We start from the raw sequence: 16,105 nt of genomic DNA, 5'->3' as shown, positions 1-16,105 counted from the left end.
TTCTTGTATCCTCTCACCAGACATCTTTGTGAGGGTGGTGGAACCAAAATAAGAGCTTCTGAAAAAGTTCTTAAAACCTGGAGAGGCTCACAAAAGGACATGTGTTCTTTCTCATAGGCTTCACTCAACTCATTGGTTAAGACAGCCACTAATATATGTTCAATATTGGTAAGTAGGTCCAACACTGAAGTTAAACACATTGTTTAGTGTGTAACATCAATAAGAATAGAACATTATTCCATGGTAAAGAGCACAACTGAAGAGGAGCTTGAATTAAAATAGGAACCCTGTTCTCTGATAGATCACTCAGATGAACAGATGATTACATTTTCCTTTTGCATCACGGAATGCTCCTCTGTCAATAAAGCCATTCCTCTGCCATTCAGCTGCAGTACAGGGTGAACTTTTCATTTTGCAAATGGAAGAGAATTCTGACTTCAGCACTGAACAGCTTACAAATCAAAATGTGCAGCCATAAAACAAAAAATAAATGGAGGCAAGGAGCCATCTTTCGTGGCCCAACTGTTAAGTGTAGAAATATCTTATTCTGTCAATGTGATTTCATAGCAGGATGAAAAATGTCAAAAATGAGGATGACAAATCAGTCTAGTGAGGAAACATGACTCTTAGACAAGAGATGTCATTTGTCATGATTGCCATGTGACTGCACTTTCCCATCTTCTTCTTCAGACAAATGTTATTTTTGCTGTTAATTTAAAAATTATCCCAAATCAACCATGGGTCAGAGAAGAAAAACATAAGTACTTTGCAACTGCTGCTCCTAATACCTGCTAAAAGTATCAGAGTGTTTAAGGCATTATTTACTTCTTCGGGATATTTATGGTTGAGGTTTAAGATGTGAACTGGGAAATTCTCCACATTATGAAAGAGGGCTGTCGTCATCAGGAATTGTTAACCCATCAAATAGTCCATGGCATCTGTTCCAAAGTGTATCTCCTCCCCCACCCAAACATAGGTAGGCATGTGGCTTTTGTTCCTAACAAACACAGCTGAGTCCAGCTTTCACAGGCACTGCATAATATGGGCGGTAATTAAGCCACAGCTTCAAGGTTGCATGGGCACAAGACAATTCAGCCTAATGAAGTATCGATCGATCGTCTCCAGTCGAAGTAAAACAAGTTGACATTCATTTAGAGGTAGCAATGTGAATATACCACATTGCCACCAAAGAAAGAAGGTGTTGACTCTGGGTATGGGGTGGGACTGTTGGTTTGAGGGAGTAGAGCAAGAAAATGGAATTTTAATCTTGCAAACACAATTAAGAACCTTATTTACAGCATGCTGTTATCATTTAAACCAATGCTAATTGTATAATTCAAATCCTGATGTAAGAATCTTAAATCAACTGAAATTACAAATTGTTTTTAAAAAATGCACAGGAGAATCAGTTAGAAACCATGCTAGGTTATTTTTAAAAAATAGAATTGCACTTCATAATTAAGAGTCTCTTTCAAAATGGCATGTTAAACCTCATGTAATTCACAGAATAATAATAACTTTCTATGACCACTCTTTCTATTTGACCAAGAAGCTTTTAAAAGTTGTTGGCTATGCTAGAACCTTATTTTGCAGCTTTGACACAAATTTCAAAACAAAGCACAAAAGAAAATACAATTGCATCTTGATAAACAACACTTTCATGAACATTACTCTCAACTATATCAATTACAAAATACATTTTAAAATGCTCATGTTAAGAAAAAAGTGTGCACAAAATTGAATCAACCAGTTGGAGTGGGGATGAGAGATTAAAATGTGTGCTGAAATGCACACATATGAGAAAGTCATTGATTAGAAAAAATGCACTTGGAAATACATGCATTTTTTCAGGCAGATTAGGAAAAAGGTTCACAAATCAATGCAGAAATTGGACACAACGACCAGAGTCCAGTTGGTTTTTACTTAAAGTTAGATAACGCGCTGTGCTAATTGCTACTTTTTTGTCAGGGTTCCAGAGTGTTTCTCAGTCATATACCTGATCACATGCTACTAATGGGCACTCTCGCTCTTTGTCGTCAATCAGCAAGTAGGTGCAGCAGATTATGTATACTTTATGCAAACACCCGTAGGATTCTAGCCAATATAGTTTTACTGCAGAAATCCAACAAACTGCCCCAACTTAAACTTGACACATACTGTACACTAATCCCTAATTCAGGCCAGGCTGCTTATACTATGTGGAAGAGAGCACGCTGGGTTTAGATACAGAGTCATATTGGCGCTTACAGGGGCCAGCCAGGCAAACAGTTTGGAAAGAGGTACAGTGGGTTTCGACTGGCTAATTTTCATGGCTAATAATACTCATTCCAGTATTACAAGGCGAAGGCAGGGTATGCATGGTCTCCTGCTAGATGTAGAGGAGGAGTTGTGCAGATGATGGAATAATTTTCTGTCATAACTCTTCATCAACAATTGACAAACTTCAGAACACTAACAATTCAGACAAAACCAAATCCAACTTTTGAAAAAAACGAAATCCTGTTAACTGGAATCAATCCAACCCAATCAGCCAAAAGCCAAATTGCCTGTGCACAAAATGTTTGTGTGAATAGACAGGCCTTACTTGTTGGACAACAAGAACTTATTCCCTTGTCACCAATGATTGTGATTATCAGGGATGCAAGGGGAAAGAATTAAAGGTGTCTCCTTTTAGCTCAATAGTGAGATTTACTTAAGAGGCGACTTAACAACCCTTGTTGATGTAGGGGGGTCTGCTCTAATTGAGAACAATGATTGGATGTTTTTAGCCCATTGTTTGTTAACAAAGTAAAACTCTGTGCATATGTCCACACATGCATGAGTGCAGGGGGTAATTTTAATTTGTTGGTATATTTTAGTGCTACCTAACTTAGAACAGATCAGACACTCATGAATGTTTCTCTTTAGATGGTGTCACTTCAGTTAGGTACCCTTTCTTTGATAGATGACATTTAGTGGAGGTTCTTGGGAATGGAAGAGGAACAGAATTTTTATTGATGTTCCTCTGTGCTATACCTCTACCACCCTTCCATGCAGTTTCAGAAGGATCTCAAATCTCCAAAATACATTTCTGAGAAGAACAAGAAAGAAAAAGGGAAGGAATATGTGGAAAATCACATCCCTTTTCCATTCATGGGTGACAGGAATGCCCTTTCTGCGAGCACTTTTGGATGATCCATTGATGATAAATCTATGCATTTTTGGAACATTGACTATTGACTTTCTAAAGAAGATTGGACAATTAATACTTCTAGAGCTGCATATACTTGTGAAGAATACAAGTTCTGACATTTCTTCTACACAAGTACTCTTCTTCATGTGAAAATAATATTAATTTCACATAATTCTCAACTTCCTAAGGTGTTAATACTCTTTTTTTAAAACAGCTTGCACCAATCATATTTGCCTTATGAAAATACTCGGAAACAATCCAGAAAAGTGCTAATGTGTCTAATTGCATCTAAACTCCCTCTGGCAGACAGGCATTCTTTTAAAAGGCAGCTCATTAGAACATTCTTACTGCCAGATGTTAAGATTCACATAAATTACCCAACTTCGGTATCGCGTGAAGACAGTTTTTGCACTGAGGTAAGTCTTAAAGCATTTTAATAATTAATGTGTAACGGCGGAAAATAGAGAGAAGTGATGTCTGGAAACCTGAATGTGCTCTCTCTTGGGTTTTAAACAGTGCTGTGATTTCCCCAGTTTTAAATTCTTTGTGAATGCTAAAGACCCACAGTCCATCTTTATTAGGCATTGCCTTCATTTAAATATATTAATTCCAGATCCATTCAAGCACACTTGAAACAGAAGTGAGGAAACTCTTTTTTTTTTCTATTGAGAAAAAGAGAGCAAATCTGTTGGTGATTATCTTCTCTTCAAATCATCATTGTTCTAATTCTTATCCCCTCACATTGACAGACAACTCTTCCATCTCTTCAAATAGGTCCATCCATTCAGGTATATGTACCCTTTCTATTCAAGCGTTGCCAGGCCTAGGGTGCTGCCTGAAGTCTCAGAATATTGCTGTGCTCGCCTGGGTCACTAGGTAAGGAGAGAAATCTCAAGGTGAGTGGCAGTGAAACTCTGTTTTCTACCCACTTTTCAGCTGGTACCAGCTGCCAACTAGTACATTTAAAGCTTATGGTTTTGTGTAGCACCAAAGTGAGGCCTGAGATGGATCAGCTATCCCACTGTCTCTCTCCAGGAAGGAAAGGCATATGGGCAGAAGAGAGTGAAAAATAGTTCTTGCCACAGTGAACAGCAGGAGCACAATCTATCTCTAGCTGAGCTTTGCTGCCACTACCAATAACAATACCCCTGTTACTGTTGCCACTGCCACATAACAATATCACTACCACATCCCCACTGCTGCCATTGACCCTAGGCAAAAGCTGAGTTCCAGCCTCACATGCAGGGTATTGCCTTGTTCATCTCTTGTGTTAGTTATCTTGCCATGGAGATAATGCCATCCATGTTCCTGTTCCCTTGCAAGGTAAGAAAAGATAGTAGTGGAGCAGCAGTTGATGGAACCACCAGGATAGGCAGATGGGAATGAAGAGAAGGAGCTCAGCATGCTGGTTTCCATCTCTACTCTTGAGGATGAGGGAATTATCTAAACATTTTTAGCAGTTCTCTTTTGAAAAATGGGGGGAATCCCTGTATGGTACTGGCTGAAACAGTCGGTTTGCTCCTTATTAGAAACAAATGGAAAGGGGGAGGGTTGGTGTATTTTTACGCTTCTTCTGCCATCCTTTCAGTTCAAACTGCTGTTGCAGCCACGATTTTGTTTCAGGGATATAAAAATTAAAGATTTCCCAGACAATTTAAGAAGGATCAAATAAATGAAGAAGGGGGACATGAAAGGACACTTAATTTTAGTGTTCCCTTCTGTTGTTTAAATCAGTGGTTCTTAACTTGGGCGATAATGCCCCCCAGGGGGCGATTTCATTTTTCAGGGGGGCGGCAGAACAAAAAGGGGCGGCGTGGGGGCACTGGAGCAGAAGGGGGGCGGTAGGGGGGCGCTGGAGCAAGTCAAACCTGTGAAGATGGCTGCAGCCTTTTTACAATGTGCATGAATATATATTTTCCTCCAATCTTAATTTAGTTTCAGAGTTTTCATCTTGAAATTTTTAGTTCCTGCATTGCGGTTTGTTTTTATGCCCTTTTTATATTTCTTTTTGAGTCTTAAAATTCGCTTGCAACTAAATCATTAAATGTGACTTTTTGGGGGCATTTCATTTTCTTGGAATTGAATTTTGTTTTCAGGGGTCATTGGATTTAAGTGTAATAAATAAATAAATAAATAAATAAATAAATAAATAAATAAATAAATAAATAAATAAATAAATAAATAAATAAATAAATAAATAAATAAATAAATAAGATATCATCACCGCGGGGAGGGGGGCGATGATAATTTCCTCAATGGCTCAAGGGGGCGTTTCTTTCAAAAAGGTTAAGAACCACTGGTTTAAATGACAGATTCAAAATATGGAGTCTCTCCACCATGGATGAAAAAACATGGAAGCAAAACTAAGAGTTTCTTTCATATTTTTTCTCCATTTGTTGCAACATGAAAGTCTCATTCCCTACTGACCACCTTTGCTTTAAAAAGGAAATGTAAGTAAATCACCACTTCTAAAACTGAGAATAACATATTTTGTCATTTCTGTTCTACGCTTATGTAGGGAATCTGCTTAAGTACAAAGATCTAACAGTAATGGGTTTCACATACAAATTTTGCAGTATGTGTCAGAAGTTTCACTTGGACAGTTCTCCTATTATTATACTCTACTGGGGGCTCTCAGATTCATGGAACCAGGGAAGTGAACGACATTGTGTCATCATTGCTGTCAAACTGCTTTAAATTTGGTTACAGGATAAAGTCCATTTTGAGCTCTAGAACTCAAAGTGCCTAGAAACTTTTTGATGAGTAGCTTCCAGAAATAGTGACATTTCTAGCAACCAAAATTGGCACACACCAAATGGCGATGAATTGAATTTTGATATTTGAGATAAACATTTGCCTGTCCACAACATATACAATCACAGTGATATGTATATTTTACTACAATGCTGGTGAGGGAATAACAGAATTCATCAGGACAGAGGAAAATGATATATATTATTGGGTGAATGGCATGACTATATATACAATTGGAGGACAGTTCAGGGCTTGGGAAGGGACCCTATTTTAATCCAGACCGTGCCTCATCTGATTTAACCTGTGCATTGTGTATACGCTACTGAAGATACCTACCTTGCTTTGCCTAACTATACAGCCAGTTCTGCATTTTCCCATGCTCTTGAAACAGCACAGTGACTTCCAAAATTGAGGTGGCTGCTTCATTTTTCATGCCATTTCTCTACTAGGAAAGAAATGAGTTCCCTCCGCCTCCTGTGCTGGATGCTGCCTGTCAGTTTTGTTGGACTGGATGGTTGAGGCTGAACAGAATTCCATTTCTGCATCTGCAATTCTACCTGTGATACAACCTAGCGGTTTACTCACTTTCTGCCATACGATTGAAATGAAGGTCTGATGAGGCACAATGTGCTGAAATAAATGCTTATTTCAAGACACTGTGCATCATCAGCTATTTATATCAACACTCTGCATGTCATCAGCATTTTGACAGATAGCCTATCACAATTCTGTCATACCCTAGTTTGCTGAGTATTATAGAACTGGCTGGATTCAGAATGATAGGGCATTCGTTTTCATCTTTGCAAAGATTATATAGTGACAAAACACCGGGTTTACCTCAACATACAGGCTGTTCCCCCTTCTGTTAAGCTGTTAGGTTCCACAAATCTTTTTTTTATTTTGTTCTCTTTTTAAACTGTTTTTTAAATATACCAATTACAATAATTTCCACAGGCATCTTCAAATAAACTATTTTAGCTCTGTGTTCTTAGTCCATTCTGACCCTTCCCAATTATTTCCAGCACTATGTGATTTTAAAAAATAATTACAGAGTCCAGGTCTGACTATCGTTTACCATAGTTCATAGGATTGTATATTCATAGGACTCCCCTATTACAGACTTCAGGAAATCTGGTCTGGAATGCTTCTGAACCCTCTGATGCAGATATTCAGGCAGTGTTGTTCATGCAGGATTTCTGGGGGCAAAGGGAACTACTTACCTTCATGATCCTACCAATGTAGCCTTGGCACAGTGGGGGGATTTGAAAGCAAAGTTGGAGAATATAAGGGGGTGGGGCTCAGCTCAGTTTCCTGGTGGAGATGGGGTTTGGCTTTTAAGTAAGGACCAAATCTTGTTCTCTGTCTTTATAAAATACAATAGTATATAAGTGCAATATGTTATAGGACTGCCTTTATGTGTATCTCAATTGTATTAAAATAGACCTCCATAGCCAACTTTTCTGAGAAGATCTTTATCAATAACCCAGAACATGTGAGGAAAAATTGCAACAATGAAGAATGTATTTCTTCTGCTATTCCATTTCCTATGGCTCTTTTCCAAGCAGATTTTCTTTAAAAAAAAACATGAATTACTACAACTGTTTTCTAAATTAGAAGATTACAGAAGGTTTTGTTTCTCACTTTCTGAAGCTTAAAATTAATCAGAACACTGTAAATAGGAACATTGTCTTCATATGCAGATTATCCTTGTATATTCTTCAAGCATAAATTGTGCTGATCCAATTTATACAAACAAATAAACAAGGTAAAGCCTAATATTCAGATGAATGAACTAGGAAGTTAAATACTGTACAACACCATACATTAGGATTTAAAATTATATTTGAGAACTTATGTCCTTACCTTTCCATTGGGATTTGCACTATTCTACCTATTAAGAAAAGCAGGGGAAAATTATTCTGTAGTGCACTGTCTTGTCCAGTTTTTACAATGCTATGTCTAGATAGATGTTTGCTTTCCATAATCTTTGTAATGATCTAGTATAATAACTCTTGAGCATTTGAAAGGCTAAGAAATGTATGATGGCATATGTTTTTGTGGACCAGAATTCACTTGATTAAACATATGAAGTGTACCAGGCAAATATTCACACATGACCTGAGGTTGATAGGATGAAAAGGAGTGCAAACATTGTAAAACAAATTATAAAAGGGACAGAAAATCAAAATAACTGCTGTGAAAATTACACAGGCTGCTTTAGTGATAACACAAAAGCCCTGGCACTGGTAAGGTAACTAAAACATGTTGTACAATAAAAATCCAAAATCTTGATTCAAGCCATAGCTGATATAAATGAATTTCCCGATAATATTACCACTAGAAATGTTACATAGTCACTCTTATCTATCAAATGTTTTCAAAGGTATTCATATTCCTAAGGTTGTCTGTTGCTGTTTCTTCTTGTTTGTCTAGTACTATTTTCTGCTCTTTAAATTGGCTTTGCCTTGTTTATGTTTTCTTTAAAAATAATAGTTTATCATGGTTTTAAAGGAAACTAAGTTACCTTGAAGGGGTTTAAGATTTAAAGGCAAGCTTTAATTCTAAAATAAAATAAAATAAAATATGTAAAAACATGTTTTTCCTGCAGAAATATAAAATTTAAAAATACACTTGCAAATATGTTGTGCAAGTCGTATCCACACATTTAAAGAAAGGGTAAGGAGCCAGTCCTGTGTAGGTGGGGCTTGTCAGCTTTGGAAGGCAACCCATCTAGGAGGAGGAAAACAATGATTTCAAACCTCCACTGCCTTGTGGCTATATCCACTGATGGAAAAGGCTTCAGAAGTTAACCTCGAAGCAAAATCCAGAGAATCAGAGTCCTGAAGGCAGTTTGTGCCATTCTGGCAACTCCTGTGATGTTGCTGGAACCAGTTGTATTGGCTCTTGCCTTTCTATTGAACTATTTCAGTGACATGGAGAGGGAGGATTTGCTGCTTGGGTAACAGCCTATACTCCATATTATTTTACCAAGGCTTTGTGCTCTTAAGCTGGGCAGTCCCCAGCTAGTAAGATGCTGCCTCGCCACGGTCTGTTAACCTCATGGGGTGCATGGTTTTAGGGTGAAAACCGACAAGCAGATCGATAACCCTGCACCATGCGACAATCCTAAGAAAACAACTGCCCTAAAGTTGGGCACCTGTAATGTTCGGACAATGACACCTGGCTTTTCTGATGACCTGCATGAAATAGGCAACATGCACAAGACAGCTGTCATCAACATGGAACTGAGAGGGCTGCAGATGGACATTGTTGCCTTGCAAGAGACAATATTGCCAGACATATGATCTGTCAAAGAAAAAAATTCTCATTCTTCTGGCAGGGAAAACCATAAAATGTGACCAGGGAATATGGTGTTGCCTTTGTGTTCAGAAATACTCTGCTGAGATCCATTGTTCCACCTACTGTGGGGAGTGAAATAATCCTATCTCTGCAGCTCCACTCATCAGCGGGACCAGTCACCCTCATTAGTGCATATGCACCAACACTGTCATCTACAACAGAAGTCAAAGACAAATTCTATGATGATCTGGCAGTTACTATCAGAAAAATCCCCATGAGAGAGCCACTGTTCATTTTCGGAGACTTTAATGCTAGAGTTGGTGCTGATCACAATTCTTGACCCACTTGTGTAGGCCATTTTGCCAATGCTTGCTGGAGTTTTGCTGTTATTATGGTCTTTGTGTCAGCAACACGTTCTTTAATACTGATGCAAATGCACCTGAACGATGGGAACATTTCAAGAACACTGTTTATAACACTGCCTTATCCGCATTTGGCAAGAAGACCAAAAAGACGGCAGACTGGTTTGAAACCAGAAGAGTTGATGCCAGCCATCAAGGAAAAGAGAGCTCTAGCAGCATACAAAGTCTAACCTAGTGAGTATAACTTGCAAAGTCCAACAGGCTGCCAGGAGATGTTCTAACAATTATTGGCTTCAGCTCTGCTCTCAGATACAAATAGCAGTGGACACAGGTAACATCAAAGGAATGTATGATGGTATCAAGCAGGCTTTAGGTCCAATACAGAAGAAATCTGCTCCCTTGAATGTCTGCTACAGGCGTGATCATCCAAGATCGAGAACAGCAGATAGACTGCTGGGTGCAGCACTACTCTGAGCTATATTCCAAAGAGAATGTAGTAACCAAAGAGGCATTAAATAACATCAAGTCCTGCCTGTCTGGAATTGGAAAATGACCAAACTTTAGCAGAAATAAAAGCGGCCTTGGATTCCCTCACCTCTGGGAAGGCACCTGGGAAGGATAATATCCCTGCTGAACTCCTGTAAAGAGATCATCACCACCGATCTGTATGAAATATTTTGTCTTTGCTGAAGGGATAGTGGAGTACCACAGGACAGGAAGGATGCAGACATTGTCACATGGTATAAGAACAAAGGAGACAGGAGTCAATGCAACGACTACCGTGGCATCTCTCTTCTCAACATTCTAGGGAAGCTGCTTGCCCGTGTAATGCTGAAGAGACTCCAGGTGCTTGCAGACAGTCCATCCAGAATCACAGTGTGGATTTTGAGCAAATAGATCTACCATTTTCCCTCAGACAAGTGCAGGAGAAATGTAGGGAACAACGGCAGCCACTCTTTGTGGCCTTCATAGATCTCACAAAGGCCTTTGATTTGGTTAGCAGGGATGGCCTTTTTAAAATACTTCCCAAGATTGGATGTCCACTTCGACTCCTTAATATCATCAGGTCCTTTCATGAGGAAATGAAGGTCACTGTAGTTTTTGATGGCTCAACATCATATCCGTTTGACATCCAAAGCGGAGTGAAACAGGGCTGTTTGGAATCTTTTTTGTTGTCATGCTGAAGCATGCCTTTGGAACTGCAACAGAATGGGTAGCGCACGCGAAGGGCGCTGTTGTTGCGCCATTGAGCCCCGCGCGTTGTTTGCTCCCTTGGCCCCGGGATGACGCAGGGCAGCCTGGGTCTCGCGTTGTTTGAAGCGAGATCAAAGGGGTTTTAAGGGAGCGTTGAGCTCATCCTGTGCTCTTTCGGTTTTGGCAGAGAGACAGGAAAGACGGAGTTGGCTGGCTGTTTCGCAAGGCTTGGATGACGGTTTGAGGGGGGTAGCCTGGAGCTCCCTCCCTGTTACTTATTGAATTTAGTCTGGGGCTGTGTGAGGACTGTATTGATTTAATTGTAGATTGCGACCAGGTGGCATTAGCTGTTTAAGGAGAGCGAGGGTAGCTTGCTGTGCGCGCGTGCACTCGCGCGAGCGCGCCCCACCCACACAGTGGCTTAAGTCAGTGGCTTAGCTCGTTACATTCCCCTCCTCCCTCCATAGTGTGCTTCAGTTCCTTTAAAAAGAATAAGGGAGCAGTTTTTCTGGGCTTTCCCCTCCTGTGTGTGTGGGGGAATAGAAGGAGTCAGAGGCTGGGAGGACGATTAGGTGAGGCGTCTACTTTTCCGCACTGGTTCTATCTTGCAATTAACAGAGCTTGTTACCTGGATTGCTGGTGGCTTAAGCTTGGGGGCTGGCAGTGGCGTCGCTTCTGTAGGGACATTGGGGAGCTTCGAGCCCTGGCTTTATTTTTCTTAAGCACCTCCCTGGTTTTGGATTTCTCTTCCCCCCCCCATTGTTGCATATTCCACTGCCGTTTTGTACCTTAAAGGGTTAGAGAGAGAGAGAGAGAGAGAGAGAGGGAGGGAGGGAGAGAGAGAGAGAGAGAGAGAGAGAGAGAGAGATCTACGGCAGTTCTACTATTCGCTTGGGCAATTGGTAAAGAACAGTGGGGGAAAATTTTTTTTAAAAAAAAGAAGAAGCAGCAACGGGGATTGCATAGCTGGGGCCCTTGGAGCTGAGGGACTGCAGGCAGGTAGGGGGGAGTAGTAAAAGGACCGGGTGTTGGAGGGCAGCGGGCTGTTGCTCATCTCACCCCCCGGCCCGTTTGATCGGTTCTTGGGGGAGTAAAGGGGGTGAGGTTTTATATTACGTTTGCCCGGCCTCAAGTTGTTCTAATTTTCCTGCCCCCCCCCCAGAGTTAGGAGGAACGGAGTGAGGGATCGTCCCTTAGCTGGCCGGGTCTTTTCCAGGCTGGGTTTCAGTGCCTTGAAATAGATATAAAGGTTGGCTAGAGGCGGCCATTTTGTGAGCCATTGGGGAAGCCACATGTGGTATCTCCGGCAGCCATTTTATGTAGTGGTTTCACTTTTAAAAAATAAATTAAAAAATAAATATAAATAAATAAAAATAAAATAAAAATAAAATGTGTGGGTGCTTTACTAAAACTAGGAGGTGAATTGGGTGCTTGGAGTTCATCTGCATTTAAAAAATAAACAAATAAATAAATAAATAAATAAAATATTGAATTCCATTAGGCCAATTGAATGCGGGCTTATTTGGGGAACTGATTTAAATATATATTATATATAGTTTTAAAAAAAAATTCAAGTTAAGGAACTGATAAGGCGGCATCGGAAAACAAAGGGGGTAAAGGGCCTTAGAGAGAGGTGGAGGATTGATTATAGGGTGGGCATTTGCCTGCTGACCAGAGATTTGAGTTTTATTCCACTGGGCTCGCCTTGGTTGTGGTAAGCAGTGTCTGGGTAGGTTGGCAAAGTAGGCCTGGGGTATTATAATTTAATAATAATAATATTAATAATATTAATAATATTAATAATTCAAGAGTAAGAAAGTTTCTGGTGGAAGAGATGCCTCCAAAAAAAGGAGGGGGAAAGAAGAAGGGGAAAGCCCCAGTGAGGAAGCAGACAGTTTCCCAGGTGCCCCCCTCGCATTCATCCTCTGATGAGGAATCCTGGGCCATGCTGAAAGAATTGCAGGCCAAAGTGGCAAGCCTGGAGGCCGAAAAGTTAGAAAGGCAGGCCCCGAGGGGCAGTGCTGCTGCACCACGCCGTTCTGCTAGGGAGACAAAGAGACAACGTAGGGCAGGAATGAGAGCCGTTTCACGTGATTTAATGAGGCGTTTTGATGCCCTTGATTCTGAGCAGGATCACGAGGATGAAGGACGAGATCTGGAGGAAGATTCTACAGGAGCACCCTTGGGGACTGAGGGGCAGAAACGCAGGAGGATGGAGACAGCAGACAGCCAAGATGCAGCAGAGGGGACATCAGGCAGGTACAGCCCATATGATGAACCCTCTACGAGTTCTCAAGGGGCTGTTGAGGCATCGGGAACAGCGAGGGCAGTTTCTGGTGAGTATGGGGGTGCACACAACGCGGCCAGTCAATCGGCATCTTGGCCATGGCTTGGAGGCTTGCAGCAGCCATTTGCCTCACCAAATGCTTGCACAACACCTACTATGGCCTGGCCGGGTGGTTTTTGGCCCCCTATGGGCCCACAATGGTTTGGTTGGGGTATGCCGGTCGCCACCCCGTTAAAATCAGCATCGGCCAGCGAGGGTAAGAATTCAGCAACACAGCCGCACCTGGTGGTGCCCGATACAGGTTATAATACAGTTCCAATAACTGCGATTCCGTATTCAGATTATAGTTCGCCACTGGGAGATCATTTGACCCCGGCGGTGAAGGAGAAGATTTGGACTGGACAGTACATTGATTTTTATGAACTCCTTAACCGGCAGATTGAGGTCCGGGACATAGATAAGGACGACGAAAAAATTAAAGAGAAACACAGGCGAAAGAGGCCTGATAGGGATTGGAATAATTGGGTCACTGGATTCACTATATATTCAGGGGTACTGGTTAAAGCACAACCCTGGAAGGCATCAGCTTTATTCCAGTATTTCGACATAATCCGTAGAGCACAAGCTGAATTTGAAGGCCTGGCTTGGCTTCGATATGACGAAGCGTTTAGAATGAGGAGTGCAATCAGGCCTGAGATGAGATGGGATGAGACACACCCTGGGCTTTGGTTGCAACACATGACGCCCGCCAAATGCAATTTGGGGGACAGATTTGACTGTGGTCATCTGAATATACAATCTACAGAGACCACCGATGCACAGCAGAGGGAAGGTCAGCCTCGGTGGCCATGCTATGAATTTAATAATAAAGGTACATGTGTAAGGTCCCCATGCAGGTTTAACCATGTCTGCATTGCATGTGGGGGAAAGCACCCTAAAATCAACTGCTCTAAAGCAGGGTCGCAGCGGCAAGACAAAATGGGAGGATCCAACAAGAAATCAGAAGGGGGTACTGGTGTTATGAGAAAGGGGAACCATGCCAACTAGAATTAGAACTGGGAAGAGGGATTAGCGAGTTTACCAAGGAGAGAGGGGTGGAATACACTATATTTGGGGATGAAGCAACACCGGTTATCATAGGGGGTAATGCAGAACAAATTACAGTAAGTAGTTCAGATTTTGGTCGTTTGGCTGATAATACGAAAGTATCAGAATACTAACTAATGTATGGCAGAGGCAGTTTGTATCATTTCAGGTGGCGAGACCCGGGAGTGTTGAAGACACATCATGATTAGTGGCACATTTTCATCCATTGGGCAGTACGTGGGGCTGCATCTGCTCATGTTTAATGATTTAGGGGCTTGGTGCCCATGCTTTGGAGGTTTTGGAAAAGCATGCCTGGTATGCATTGCTTACAGCTTGGAGGAATGACATCTTTGAAAACAGGCCTTCGGGCTTTTTGGTGGCACATTTGGATGGCAATGGTTGGCGCAGTTCACCAGTAATGGCACTGATGTCTGGTTATACTGGAGACTGACTGAGTCTATTGTAAGGCAGGTTTGGACATCTGCTGGAAGATGGAGGGGGCCTGGTTTTTGAGCTTGGCGGCTCGGTGGGAACATGGGACATAGCTATGCTAGTCCTCATGCTTTGGCGGGTAGTGCGGGAATAACTGGTTGTCACGGTGTCTCCCTTTGGTAATTTGCATAAAATAAACAGCGCTCCAGTCCTGACGGCACTGAGGATCGTGCGGTCACAGGGCCGAAGGTGACTGAGACGCTTGACCACTTACGGGCCAAAAGGTCATCAAATGCGATGGCTGGAGGTCCGGGGTGTTAGTGAAGGCCTTATAGGTTCCTGCTGTCGTTAGACAGCGGGACCCTGGGGTCTGGGACTCGCCCATTGACTAATAAGGAATCATTTGGCGTTATTTCCCCGCACTACCGCAGGCCCCCTCACATTTGGTATTGGTTACTTGGTTGATCTAAGTTGGTTCAATAAAGTGTGGCCCATATTTAAATCCAATATCGGTTGTCTTGCGTCGTCATTTCGGGGCTCGGGGAGCAATGGGTAGCGCGCGCGAAGGGCGCTGTTGTTGCGCCATTGAGCCCCGCTCGTTGTTTGCTCCCTTGGCCCCGGGATGACGCAGGGCAGCCTGGGTCTCGCGTTGTTTGAAGCGAGATCAAAGGGGTTTTAAGGGAGCGTTGAGCTCATCCTGTGCTCTTTCGGTTTTGGCACCCACCCGCCCGCCCGATTTCTAGTGTGCTGTTTGGGGTCGCCTATTTTGGGGCCGGATAGGAATTTTTGACCTTCATCCTGATTGGCTGTTGGATGGGGGGATTTTTCGCCTATCCCACACTGGAATAGGGTTTTTTGTAGGGTGGCCTTGGAAGGTGGTCTATTTTAATCGGTCACACTGGCGGGTAGTGCGGGAATAACTGGTTGTCACGGTGTCTCCCTTTGGTAATTTGCATAAAATAAACAGCGCTCCAGTCCTGATGGCACTGAGGATCGTGCGGTCACAGGGCCGAAGGTGACTGAGACGCTTGACCACTTACGGGCCAAAAGGTCATCAAATGCGATGGCTGGAGGTCCGGGGTGTTAGTGAAGGCCTTATAGGTTCCTGCTGTCGTTAGACAGCGGGACCCTGGGGTCTGGGACTCGCCCATTGACTAATAAGGAATCATTTGGCGTTATTTCCCCGCACTACCGCAGGCCCCCTCACATTTGGTATTGGTTACTTGGTTGATCTAAGTTGGTTCAATAAAGTGTGGCCCATATTTAAATCCAATATCGGTTGTCTTGCGTCGTCATTTCGGGGCTCGGGGAGCAATGTGTCTACCTCCAGACTAGATCAGATGGAAAGCTCTTTAATCTCTTTAGATTGAGAGCAAAGACCAAAGTCCAGTTGAAATTCATGCAGGACTTCCTCTTTGCCAATGATGCAGCCATTCTTGCCCACTCTGCTAAAGTGGGCAACAACACATGAATCATTTTAGCAAGGCCTGTCAAGACTTTTTAGCATGTATACATTAG

General features: G+C 42.2%; 1 protein-coding gene across 3 annotated transcripts; it reads left to right on the top strand.

The window, feature by feature from the left end:
* Window positions 1-11,236: 11,236 nt before the first annotated feature.
* On the top strand, window positions 11,237-15,860 carry LOC140704835 (uncharacterized). Of its 3 annotated transcripts, none has more exons than XM_078393530.1 (2): window positions 11,237-11,684; window positions 12,914-15,860. In XM_078393530.1, the coding sequence occupies exon 2, from the start codon at window positions 12,995-12,997 to the stop codon at window positions 14,114-14,116; it is 1,122 nt and encodes a 373-aa protein (XP_078249656.1). In that variant the 5' UTR covers window positions 11,237-11,684; window positions 12,914-12,994; the 3' UTR covers window positions 14,117-15,860. The 3 variants fall into 3 exon arrangements, with proteins under 3 accessions (XP_078249656.1, XP_078249657.1, XP_078249658.1); XM_078393531.1 differs by having other exon boundaries at window positions 11,238-11,354; XM_078393532.1 differs by lacking the exon at window positions 11,237-11,684 and adding an exon at window positions 11,714-11,781.
* The last annotated feature ends 245 nt before the right edge of the window (window positions 15,861-16,105 follow it).

This window comes from Pogona vitticeps, chromosome 4 (assembly GCF_051106095.1).
Source record: "Pogona vitticeps strain Pit_001003342236 chromosome 4, PviZW2.1, whole genome shotgun sequence".
Lineage (NCBI taxonomy): Eukaryota > Metazoa > Chordata > Lepidosauria > Squamata > Agamidae > Pogona > Pogona vitticeps.
The sequence above is the reverse complement of the archived record's forward strand: the minus strand, read 5'-3'. Positions and strand labels throughout refer to the sequence as shown.

Bases quoted from the DNA above. Each gene is read 5' to 3' on its own strand.
- LOC140704835 (XM_078393530.1), top strand. From the start codon at position 12,995: ATGGAGACAGCAGACAGCCAAGATGCAGCAGAGGGGACATCAGGCAGG.